The 11822-nt window shown below is 45.9% G+C and overlaps 1 protein-coding gene across 1 annotated transcript; it reads right to left on the bottom strand.

The window, feature by feature from the left end:
* Positions 1–4367: 4367 nt before the first annotated feature.
* LOC146662667 (uncharacterized) lies at positions 4368–11579 on the bottom strand. Its single transcript, XM_085417457.1, has 4 exons — positions 11172–11579; positions 7949–8054; positions 5595–6611; positions 4368–5231 (listed from the first exon to the last, which is right to left on the bottom strand). The coding sequence occupies exons 2-4, from the start codon at positions 7964–7966 to the stop codon at positions 4653–4655; spliced, it is 1614 nt and encodes a 537-aa protein (XP_085273583.1). The 5' UTR covers positions 7967–8054; positions 11172–11579; the 3' UTR covers positions 4368–4652.
* Positions 11580–11822: the final 243 nt, after the last annotated feature.

The following is an 11822-nucleotide window of genomic DNA, read 5'->3' as shown; positions in this document are numbered from 1 at the left end:
GGCGGAGCGTCAGCGCCGGATTACCGCCGGTGAGTGCCTCTATTGTGGTCACAGGGGACATGTTGTGGCTACCTGCCCTTCGCGGGCAAAAGGGCGCGCCCGCCAGTGATGGTAGGAGTACTGGTGGGCGAGCTGAGCCAGGAAGAAGCTCCTCCCCGTTTAACACTACCGGCCACGCTTTCCATTCACTCTAAGAGCCGCTCCCTATCGGTGTTAATCGACTCTGGGGCGGAACAAAACTTTATTGACTGTCAGTTAGCCCGGCAACTTGGGTTACTATTGGAGCCCCTGCCTCATGCATTACGTGTTACGGCATTGTCAGGTCAACGCCTTCCAGACATCACTCTGGTGACGGAGCCTGTCGAGCTCACCCTCTCTGGCAATCATTCTGAAGAAATCTGTTTTTTGGTGTTTAAAGCAACTCGCACTCCACTAGTTCTCGGCCATCCTTGGCTACAACAGCACAACCCTCACATAGATTGGCTGAAGGGGCGTGTCACTGGGTGGGGGGAGGACTGCCACATGACCTGCCTTAAAGCAGCCTCGCCTCCAAGCGTTGAAACGCCCTCTTCTGGGGTATTGGAATCAGCTGATTTAACTAATGTGCCCTCTGTTTATCACGACCTAGCTGAGGTGTTTCAAAAGGCCCGCGCACAGTCACTCCCTCCGCATAGACCCTATGACTGTGCTATCGAACTGCTCCCGGGAGCTCCTTTACCCACCAGTCGGCTATATAGCATCTCACTTCCAGAACGAGACGCTATGGACAAGTACATCACGGAATCCCTGGTTGCCGGCCTCATTCGGGCCTCCACCTCTCCAGTCGCGGCAGGCTTCTTCTTTGTCGAAAAGAAGGATAAAACCCTCCGGCCATGCATTGACTATCGCGGATTAAACAACATCACAGTAAAAAATAAATACCCTCTGCCGCTCCTCAGTTCTGCCTTCGAGCTCCTCCAGGGGGTTACTGTTTTCACCAAACTGGATTTGCGAAACGCATACCATCTGGTTCGCATCCGTGAGGGCGATGAGTGGAAGACCGCCTTCAACACCCACCTCGGCCACTTCGAGTACCTTGTCATGCCCTTTGGTCTCACTAACGCCCCTGCGGTGTTCCAAGCCCTGGTGAACGACGTGCTCAGAGACTTCATTAACCGTTTTGTTTTTGTCTATCTAGATGACATCCTGATCTTTTCCAGAAACCAATCCGAGCACGAGACCCATGTCAGACAGGTCCTGCAACGACTCCTCGAAAACCGATTGTTCGTCAAAGGAGAAAAGTGTGAGTTCCACGTCTCCACCGTTGCATTCCTGGGGTACATAATCGACCAAGGAAACCTCCGCCCGGACCCTGTGAAGGTAAAAGCCGTTGTTGAGTGGCCGGAACCTCCTAATAGGCACCAACTGCAACGTTTCCTTGGATTTGCCAACTTCTACCGGCGGTTCATTCGGGACTTCAGCCGAGTTGCCTTGCCGCTGACCCAGCTAACCTCTCCCAAGCTTCCTTTTCAGTTGAACAAAGAAGCTCAGGCAGCTTTCCAAGAACTGAAGAAACGATTCGCCTCAGCCCCCATCCTGATCCAACCCGACCTCACGCAGCCATTTGTGGTCGAGGTCGACGCGTCCGACTCAGGGGTTGGAGCGGTTCTGTCGCAACGGAAGGACGGTAAGCTCCACCCTTGTGCCTTCTTCTCCCGCCGTCTGTCCCCTGCAGAGAGAAACTATGACGTCGGGGATCGGGAACTGCTGGCGATAAAACTAGCCCTGGAGGAGTGGCGGCACTGGTTGGAGGGCACGGCTCAGCCTTTCCTCGTCTGGACAGACCACAAGAACCTGGCATACCTACAATCAGCTAAGAGGCTCAATGCTCGACAGGCCAGGTGGGCCCTGTTTTTCACCCGTTTCCACTTCTCCATCTCTTACAGACCCGGTTCCCGGAATGTCAAACCCGATGCCCTGTCCCGTCAGTTCTCAGTCTCGGAGGACACCACTGAGCCCGCTCCCGTTCTCCCCGCCACCTGTGTCGTGGGCGCCATCTCCTGGGGGATCGAAGCAGCCATTCGGGAGGCTCAGGTGTTGGAACCGGATCCGGGAGGCGGGCCAGCCCAACGGCTCTACGTCCCTCAATCAGTACGTTCTCAAGTGCTTCAATGGGCCCACACTGCCCGCTTTACGTGCCACCCAGGGGTCCACCGCACTATCAACTTCCTCCAGCGCTACTTCTGGTGGCCCTCTCTGACTAAAGACGCTCGGGAGTACGTCTCCGCCTGCGCGACCTGTGCCCGGAATAAACCATCTCATCAGCTGCCCGCTGGACAGCTCAATCCCCTGCCGACTCCGTCCAGGCCGTGGTCCCATATAGCTTTGGACTTTGTAACCGGACTGCCGCAATCAGCAGGCAACACTGTCATACTTACCATCGTGGACCGTTTTTCTAAAGCTGCCCACTTCATAGCTCTACCCAAGCTTCCCACGGCCATGGAGACCGCACGACTGCTTACCCGTCATGTGTTTCGTTTGCATGGGATCCCGGAAGACATTGTGTCTGACAGAGGCCCCCAGTTCACGTCTGGCGTCTGGAAGGAATTCTGCTCCTCATTAGGAGCAAAGGTCAGTCTGACCTCCGGTTACCATCCCCAAAGCAACGGTCAGTGTGAGCGAGCTAACCAGGAGCTCGAGGCAATGTTGCGGTGCACAGCGTCCTCCAACCAGTCCATCTGGAGTGATGAACTACCCTGGATTGAGTACGCCCACAACAGTCTGACTTCCTCCGCCACTGGTCTGTCTCCCTTCGAGGTCTCACTGGGTTTCCAGCCGCCTCTCTTCCCCTCTGTCGAGGGTGAGCATTCTGTGCCATCTGTCCAGGCCCATCTACGGAGGTGCCGACGAGCTTGGCGGGCCGCACGGACGGCGTTGCTGCGCACGAAGGACCGAACCAAACAGACCGCAGATCGCCGCCGCACACCAGCTCCAGCATACAGCGTGGGACAAAAGGTATGGCTGTCCACGCGCTTTGTTCCTCTCAGGACTGAGTCCAAGAAGCTCAACCCAAACTTCATTGGTCCTTTTGAGGTTTCGGCGCTGATCAACCCCGTCTCTCTGAAACTCCGGCTGCCCCGCAACATGAGGATTCACAATGTGTTCCACGTCTCCCAAATCAAACCTGTACAGAATAGCCCCCTGTGCCCTCCTTCCGGGCCTCCTCCGCCCGCCCGGCTTGTGGACGGCTTGCCCGCCTATTCCATCACGCGGATTATGGACTCTCGCCGCCGCGGGCGTGGCTTCCAGTACCTTGTGGACTGGGAGGGCTATGGCATTGAGGAGCGATCCTGGGTTCCGCGGGCCGCTGTCCTGGACGAGCGTATGCTGCGGGCCTTCCATCTGTCTCATCCTGGTAAGCCTGGTGGGTCGCCGGGGGGCTCCCGTTGAGGGGGGGGTACTGTCATGGTCCCTGTGCCCTGCTGGTCAATCCTCTATTGGGCAATATGTTTGTGGTTTGTTTGCTCTCTCGCCCTCTCTCTCTCTCACTCTCTCTCTCTCGCCACGGCGATGCTCACTGCGGGCTCCCGCTGCTGGCCCACACACCTGCTCATCACCACACCGGCCGCTGATCCCAGCTGATTACTGCACTACTTAGATGGCGAGTCTGCACTAGTCTTCGCTGGATCGTTGAACTATCAGCGTCAGTCAAACTTGTGTATCTGCCAACCTGTATCTTGAAAGCCCTTTGTTATTATCCCGCTAACCCGACCTTTTGTGTTTAGATCGTTTTTGGAACCGGATTCTGAGAGGAGTGACTGAGGAGGAGCTTTTGTACAGAAAGTGTGGAGCACCTTTTCCCCTAACCCTGTTTCCCACGGACCCTGGCGACCCGGACCCGTTTCCCCTGCACATTGTACATAGCCACTTGGTGATTGTGTTCACTGTGAATAAACGCACTGTTCTTCGCTTAAAGGGAAACCCTGGCCTGCGCCTGAGTCTCTTTCGGAACCCCTAACAGATTATTTTCCAAAATTAATCTTTTTTATACACACAAACACAAATCAGAATGTTTAATACCAACAGCAACTTTGTTAAAAAATTAAAAGATTTTAAAGATGATCTTATTTTTTCATAAATTTCAGGTCAGGATTTTCAGTAAGCTGCAGGAACCCTGTTTAGTGTCAGAACAGCCAAGTCTCCTCTGATAAACCTTCATCTGTGTCACTGAGAACATTTGTCACGTCAGTTTTTGGTTTGATATACAGGAAATGACATCATGGGTCAAACTCTTTGTCATTAAACCATTTCTTTATTTAACATTTCAAATTTGTTTTAACTGTTGAAGGATTTCATAACACAAACAACCTGAACACACACAAAAAAAAAAAAAAAAAACACCCAACAAAAACACATGGATCAAAATACATTCAATAAAAACATAAGAGGAAACAGATTTTTTGATTCGACTGCTGGAACAAAGCTAACCACTCAACACCAACACTACAGTAGAACAGTTTAGAAAGCTTAAAATGTAACGAGAGGCACATTTTCATTCATAGCTGCCTCATCAGATCTTTACAGGAGATTCACTGTGAACTCTGTGGAGCCTGATTTCAAGGGTTTTAAGTCTGACCCTGAAACCAGACGAGGATCTTTCTGTCTCTGCAGATTCACAGAGATGGGAGTGATTTCAGTCCTGCATGATCACGCTGATGTTTGCACAGAGCAGACAATGTGGTGAATATTTTGGCACATTGGTAACAGTGAAACAGTTTATTAGTAACGTGGGATCGTTTGTGTTCGGAGTATGAACTGAAATTCCTGAAGCTCTTGTCACACTGGTCACAGCTGTAGTTTACTTCCATGTGTGTACGTTCATGATAGTTACGATTAGTTGATTGTGAGAAGCTTTTGTCACAGTGTCTGCACTTGTATGGTTTCTCTCCTGTGTGGACTAATTTGTGTTTTTTAAGGTGAGTTGCAGTGGTGAAGGATGACCCACACTGATCACAGACGTGCTTTCTAACCCCATTGTGATAGAGTTCGTGTTGTTTTAACTCACTTGTTGTGGGGAAGCCTCTCCCACATTCTTTACAGTAGTTCATTTTGTCTCCAGTGTGTCTACGTTGATGTCTTTTTAGGGTGATTTGATGTCTGAAACTTTTCCCACAAAGGTCACAACGAAAGTCTTTCCCACCACCACAGCGATGACAGGGTTGAGAACTGGATCCATCTGTGTCGCTCTGCTTCTAAACAAAGACACAAAGACAGTGTAAGTCAGTCCTTCAATATTTTTATTGCTAACGTCACCTGAAAATGACAAAAAACAAAACATCATCTGTGTCAACATCCAGGACTAAGACAAGACATAAAATAACATCCATTTACTTTTTGCATTATAATACTCAGCTTAATGTGTTGCAAAAACTATAATAGAAACAATACTACAATAACACTAATATAATTCTCAACTGCTACCACTAAAATACTGTAATTCAAATCTGAATAATCACTCAGAGCTGCTTTTCAATGCAGCAGAAATGCTAACACGTTGCTAACAGATGTTTCAGAGAGTCTGACTAAAAGCACAACATAAAAATAAAAATACATACCTCACAGTAACTGCACTTGGAGAGTGTCTTTCTGGTGTGGATCTGTTGGTGATCTTTCAGGTAATATGGAGTTTTAAAAGTCTTCTCACACAGGTCACATTTATAAGGTCTCTCCTCGGAGTGGGTAATAATATGGTTTTGTAAGTTTGTGTTTGTAGCAAACTCTTTGCCACACTGACCACAACAGTACACATCATGTCTGGTGTGAATGCGTAGGTGTCTGTTTCGGATCCCTAGCCGGCTGAAAGTTTTTCCACAAATGTCACAGCTGTATGCCTTAATTCCAGAGTGGGAAACTAGATGACTCTGTAAGCTGCTACGCTGAGTAAAAGCTCTGCCACACTGATCACAGCTGTATGCTTTAACTCCACTGTGGATGACTTGGTGTTTTTTTAGAGCATCCTTCCAGGAAAAAGTCTGTCCACACAAGTCACAGCTGAACGGTCTCTCTCCAGTGTGGATGACCTGATGGTTTTGTAGTGAAGCCTTCCTAAGAAAATCCTTCCCACACTCGTCACAGCTGTACACTTTAACTCCACTGTGGACGAGTTGGTGTTTTTTTAGACTACCCTTCCAGGAAAAACTCTTTCCACACTCGTCACAGCTGTATGGTTTAACTCCACTGTGGATGCGTTTATGATATTCCAAGCTATCCTTCCGAGAAAAACACTTCCCACACTGATCACAGATGTACACTTTAACTCCACTATGGATGAGCTGGTGTGTTTTTAGGTGTCCATGTTGGCTAAAATCCTTTCCACACTCATCACAGCTGTATGGTTTAACGCCACTGTGGAGGAATTGGTGTGTTTTTAAGCTTCCAGAGTGGGTAAAAGACTTTCCACACTTGTCACAGCTGAACGGTCTCTCTCCAGTGTGGATGAGTTGGTGGGTTTTTAGTGAATCCTTCTTAGTAAAATCTTTCCCACACTCGTCACAGCTGTATTTCTTCTCCCCCTTTCTTCTGTGAGGTTTGTCGGCCTCCTGAGAGCGCTGACTTCTCGCTCCATGTTGGTCCTGCAGTGACAGAGATACAAACACAGGCAGTGAGTGAAATGTAGGGTTGAGCATCATCACTGATTTCGATTCGGGGAAATTTTGCCTCAGACAATCAGAAATATTAGAATTCTGATCACTATGTACTTATCCATATTTTATATTTCTAAAATGAAAGCTGACATGTGTGAGACTTCATCAGAGGTGTAAGCATCACAGCAGATGCCTTTGTGTCAAAGTAACTGAGGATAAAACAGAAAAACATGAAGGAGAATTTTCTGGCCTGGGTTTAAAAATATTCTGCAGTGGATCAAACACGAAAGAAAACCATTAATCAACATATGAACATTACCTGATGCTGCTGAAGTGAAGCAGAGCAAAGTTACAGACGTTTTATTACAGACACAGCTCAGCTAAGCATTTTGAAATTTTGCATAATTTCAAAAACTTTACATTTGTTCTGTATTGAACAGCAGAAATTAGGCTTTGTTGCTGGGAGTGAAAAAAAAAAGAGAAACAAAAAGCAAAACAATAACAAAAAAGAAACAGCACCCGGCAGCGCTGTAAACAACAGTCTTCTTTTCCTGCTGGTTCAGTCAGTTTTGTTTGGAGAGTGACAAAACCTGCAGCTTCAGAACCTAGCGCCAAGAAAGATGTAAACATAAAGGAACTGAGAACGCATCAGAATCAGTGAGCAGCCGGCTTTCAGCCCCGACGGCACGGACGTCTTTGTGCAGAATCCGTGCACATGCTCTCATTTACTGTTTTAGCCGTTTGGTGGTTGTTGAAATTTTCTGAGGTTTAACCTGAGATTCTGGCGTTTTGGGCAAAATTAATTTATATTTAAAAATCAAGTCAGGATTTTAATGAATTGATATCATGTTATCCAAGCTACAATCAATTTTAATCGATAATCAAAACCCAGTGAAATGCAGTCGTGGAACAAACTGTCATTACTTGAAGCTTTTCAACAGTCCTCTTTGGTGACATCTGCTGGTCAAAATATGAAGAGCAGCTTGAATCTACAAATTATAATGAAGCGCTTCATTATGTTTAGTATCATGTGACAGTTCTGTCTGATATCAGGCTACTGTTGTGTTGCTTTGCACATGTATTTTCTGTGTGATTGAAAAGGTTTTGAAATTTCATTAATAAATAATTTTGATGAATATCCTTATTTAAACATGTGCTGTGGTGTGGTTTCTCTTTGCTTGTGACTTCTTGATGTTTGTAAACATAATAGATATAAAATAAAAACATAGTACATAATAAAATACAACACAGTCATATAACAGGTTGGGAGGATGAGAGTTTTAGACGTGACTGATTATTTGGTGAAACTGTGATACTTTCCTCACCTCCTGTGTTGAGCTCATTGTTTCCTCTGTAGTGACTCAGCTGAGTCCAGATGGCTGAAAATGTTCCTCTGCTGCTCCGTCAGACTCTTCTCCTCCTGCTGATCAGCTGGGACACAAAACAGATCTTTGTTAGGCTCCACACTGCACTGAAGAGTCAAAGTGTCTCATATGTTCATCTGACAACACAAAGTACAAATTTCACTCTGATTGCTTGTAGAAATCTTGTGAGACGTGTTGTGCTGCAAAGTGAGGAAACTCTCTCACTCACTTATACTTCAGGAGGAACTTTGTGACATTGGCTCTAATATTCTAAGCAGCCCTTTACTATGACAGGGCCAGAAAGTCCTATTTGAAGGTTTGGGAGAAGGACCATGTTAAAGGTGGATTGGGGTTTATACACTTTGTTATGATACAGGTAAGGCTGTAAGAGCCTGAGAAGGTGTCCTGAATGAACCTCTAAAACCAGTTTTCAGCTAACGACTCTGCTTCAGTCTGGAAAACAGCAACTACAAGTTTAAAGACTCCATCAACAATTCACACCCAGCAACAGCCTGAACAGCTCCTCCTGTGGTTTCCACAAACAGGGACAGACCTGTTACTCCCCCACCCCACACTTTCAACTCCTTCAGGCCCCCAGTCCTACCACCTCCACCATGCAAACAGACTCTTTAACATACAGACCCCAACAAAGCAGCTGAACCAGACTCAGGGTCTCCATCATAAACCATACAGTGGATCACAATATGAAGCAGTTTAAGACGATTGTTGCTGTGAACTTTCACTACGGAAAGAAAACTGAACAGAACATCTGAATTCACTCGATGCTGAACATTCATTTCATAGAAAGAAGAATTGTAATTATACTCAGATCTACCTGTGCTTTAATGATGGGGCCTTTAAACTTACACATTCAACAGTTTTAACCAGCTTTCCTTCCTGCTTTGACTGCAGCTGTGTTTGACACAGGAAGACATTTTTACATTCTTCAATATTATAGTTTATTCTTTTTGGGGGAAGTGCAGCTTTAAACCTTCACATGGTTCAAGTCAACCAAAAAAAAAAAATCAATCAGAAGGATCACAAGTGGACAAAATATGTATAGATAAAATGAAATCAAACCCAACATTCAATCCACAACATGATTAAAAACATGATTCTCCCAAATCACCAAGAGCTGCACATTAACCACCACAATATATTTTTATTCTCTGTGCTTCCAAATATGAACACTGTTTACCGTATTTCCCGGACTACAAAGCGCACCTAAATATTAGCCGCACAAGCTAAAATCAGGGGAAAATCCTGTTTTGTACATACATTAGCCGCACCTGACCAAAAGCCGCAGGTGTTTCAATGTTGACTTATCATATGTAAGAGAATATGCACAAAGGGAATTGTCAGGAAAGAGATGGCTGTTTGGAGACATCACTTTTATTAATATTTTGAAAAACAAGTTATGGGTACATATTTGCACATGTAGTACATAACAATAACCTACAGCACACCAGAACAATAGATTCGGACTACCTTTTAGGCTCAGGTGCAGTGACACAGCTTTAACAAGAAGAAAAGTCAGTCATTCACCACCATCTTTCTCTTCTTCCTGCGCACTAAAACCACCAAAGTCCTCTTCTCCAGTGTCGGATACAAACAGGCTCATGATGGCTTCGTCATCCACTCTTCTTCTCTCCTTCGTTGTCACTTTCAAAACCAAAGAAATCCTCATTGTCAGTGTCAGAGTCGAACACCCTCAGAAGGGCCGTGGCGGTGTCCTCCTCTCCATCATGCAGCAGTCCAGCCCTTCAAAATCCGTTGGTGATCGTGGATGTTTTCACACTTTTCCACGCTGTCAGAATCCACCGGTGGAGTTGGGCATAACTTGCTTTTTGGGCATAACTTGCAAGTTTATCGCCGCTCGTCATCCACGCCTCCCGCTGAACGCGTAGCGCTACTTTGAAGTTTGTTTTTCGCGCTACTTCGTACGGCACTACGTTGCCTGGCGGACGGACATGTGACTAACATACCACTCTTGAACCCCGATCCTTCCGCCAGGCAACGTAGTGCCGTTGTTGTGCCAAAAAGTGATTGTCTGCCAAAAACTGATTTCCGGTATTTGCCAAAAAGCGATTGCTCATATTTAAAGTGCTATAAGTAACTTGTTGGGCTATAATATGTTAAACATATGTCAAATGCATCCCTTATGGATGACATAAAGTCATCTTGAGCCACAAACAACATTCGTGTAGCAAGATACAAGCCGCAATCAGTTTTTGGCAGCGACTTTTATATAACCTTTATTTATGCAGTAAAAAAAATCTCATTAACATTAAAAATGTATTTTGTAAGAGTAAGTTGCCCAACAGGACAGCAGAAATGTCAGCAAATATTACAGTAGTTCTATAAAAATATTTTAAGTGGGGATAAAGGACCGGATTGGTTATAATGTAAGTACAAGTTGTAAAGATACTTAAAAAACAGATAATTTTTTAATTCTTTATGTAACCCCTTTGTATCCCCTGTTCACCGAAGTCTATTTACGAACATACGTAAAGATATTACACATAAAAAATACACAGAAACACTGGAAATCAGTTTTTGGCAGACAATCACTTTTTGGCACAACACCGTACAACAGCGGAACACACAAAACAAATCGTCTTACGATATGACAAAAATCACGGACAATCCATAGAAAAGCCGCACCTGACTAAAAGCCGCAGGGTTCAAAGCTTGTGCAAAAAGTAGCGGCTTATAGCCCGACATTTACGGTACTTTCATCTCTGTTTCATTAGTTTTTGTTAACATCTTCCTGTGCATCACTTTACAGCAGCCACACTCATTAAAATGAGACTTTGTAGGAGTTCACTTCCTCTCATGTGTTCATCCACAGCAGCTGGACAATAAAGTTTATTGTGACCCTGATACTGCAGCAGATCGCTCTCATCCATTTCCTGTTATCACTTCAAATAGAAATGAGGCTGTAGAGGTTTGGTGCAGGCAGAAAAACAGCTGCAGGGACAATGAAAAGACTTTTCTGCTCCAACTTCTCCCAGCATGCTGAGCTAATGGTTAGTTGGTGTTTTTCTCCAAACACTCTCTCACTCTTCTCTCAACGTGTTCACAATAAACTGTGAACAGACACCGAGGAGAGCAGCAGAAGACCTCATTCAGGAGCTAAACTCAACATGAACTGAACTCACAGTAAAGTTAGCTCGGTGCTTACCTTTAGATGAGCCCACAAACCGAGAGAAACTCCGCGATGAAGCTGCAACTCTTTCCAAACACAGGAAACAGATCAGGGAGCAGAGACCCACGTGGTTCACGCTGATCTCAGCTACGATCCAGGAGACAAGGGTGGGCAGATCGATGCAGATATCGATCAGGACGTTGGTAGTGGTTTATGATCGATACTTTACGTTCGTCTCACTCGTCTAAGTTTAGAACTTTACTCTCTTTGGATGAAAAAGCAGCTCTGTCTAGTGATGGGACGTTCTGTATCGAGGCTTCGGAGCGTGTGTCGAGTAATGGAGGGGGCGTTTCCGCGAAGCGCGTATCGAGGCTTGCTTCATTTATGGGAGGAGCTGAAAATGATGACGTCCGAAGCCTCGCTGCCCGGCTGTACCACGTGACTGGTTCATGAAGTGGTTCGAACTTTGCCGCGAGATATGACAGCGATATAAACCCCTCAGACTTCATTCAAAATGTGGGTGTTTGATGGAGAGTTGCGGTTAGAGAGAGTTTGGAGACCGTTTGGAGGTTTATGAGAGTGAGGAGAGAAAGTCAGGAGAGAATGGAGCCAGCTAAGAAGAGGAGGATGTCCTCCCCTGTGTGGGAACATTTTGATTTTATTCCTCCCAACAAGGTATGTAAATTT

The sequence above is a fragment of the Rhamphochromis longiceps genome, linkage group LG9 (genome assembly GCF_057381845.1).
Source record: "Rhamphochromis longiceps isolate RC_006_pf linkage group LG9, R_longiceps_female_GT1.1, whole genome shotgun sequence".
NCBI classification, from domain to species: Eukaryota; Metazoa; Chordata; class Actinopteri; order Cichliformes; family Cichlidae; genus Rhamphochromis; species Rhamphochromis longiceps.
The sequence above is the reverse complement of the archived record's forward strand: the minus strand, read 5'-3'. Positions and strand labels throughout refer to the sequence as shown.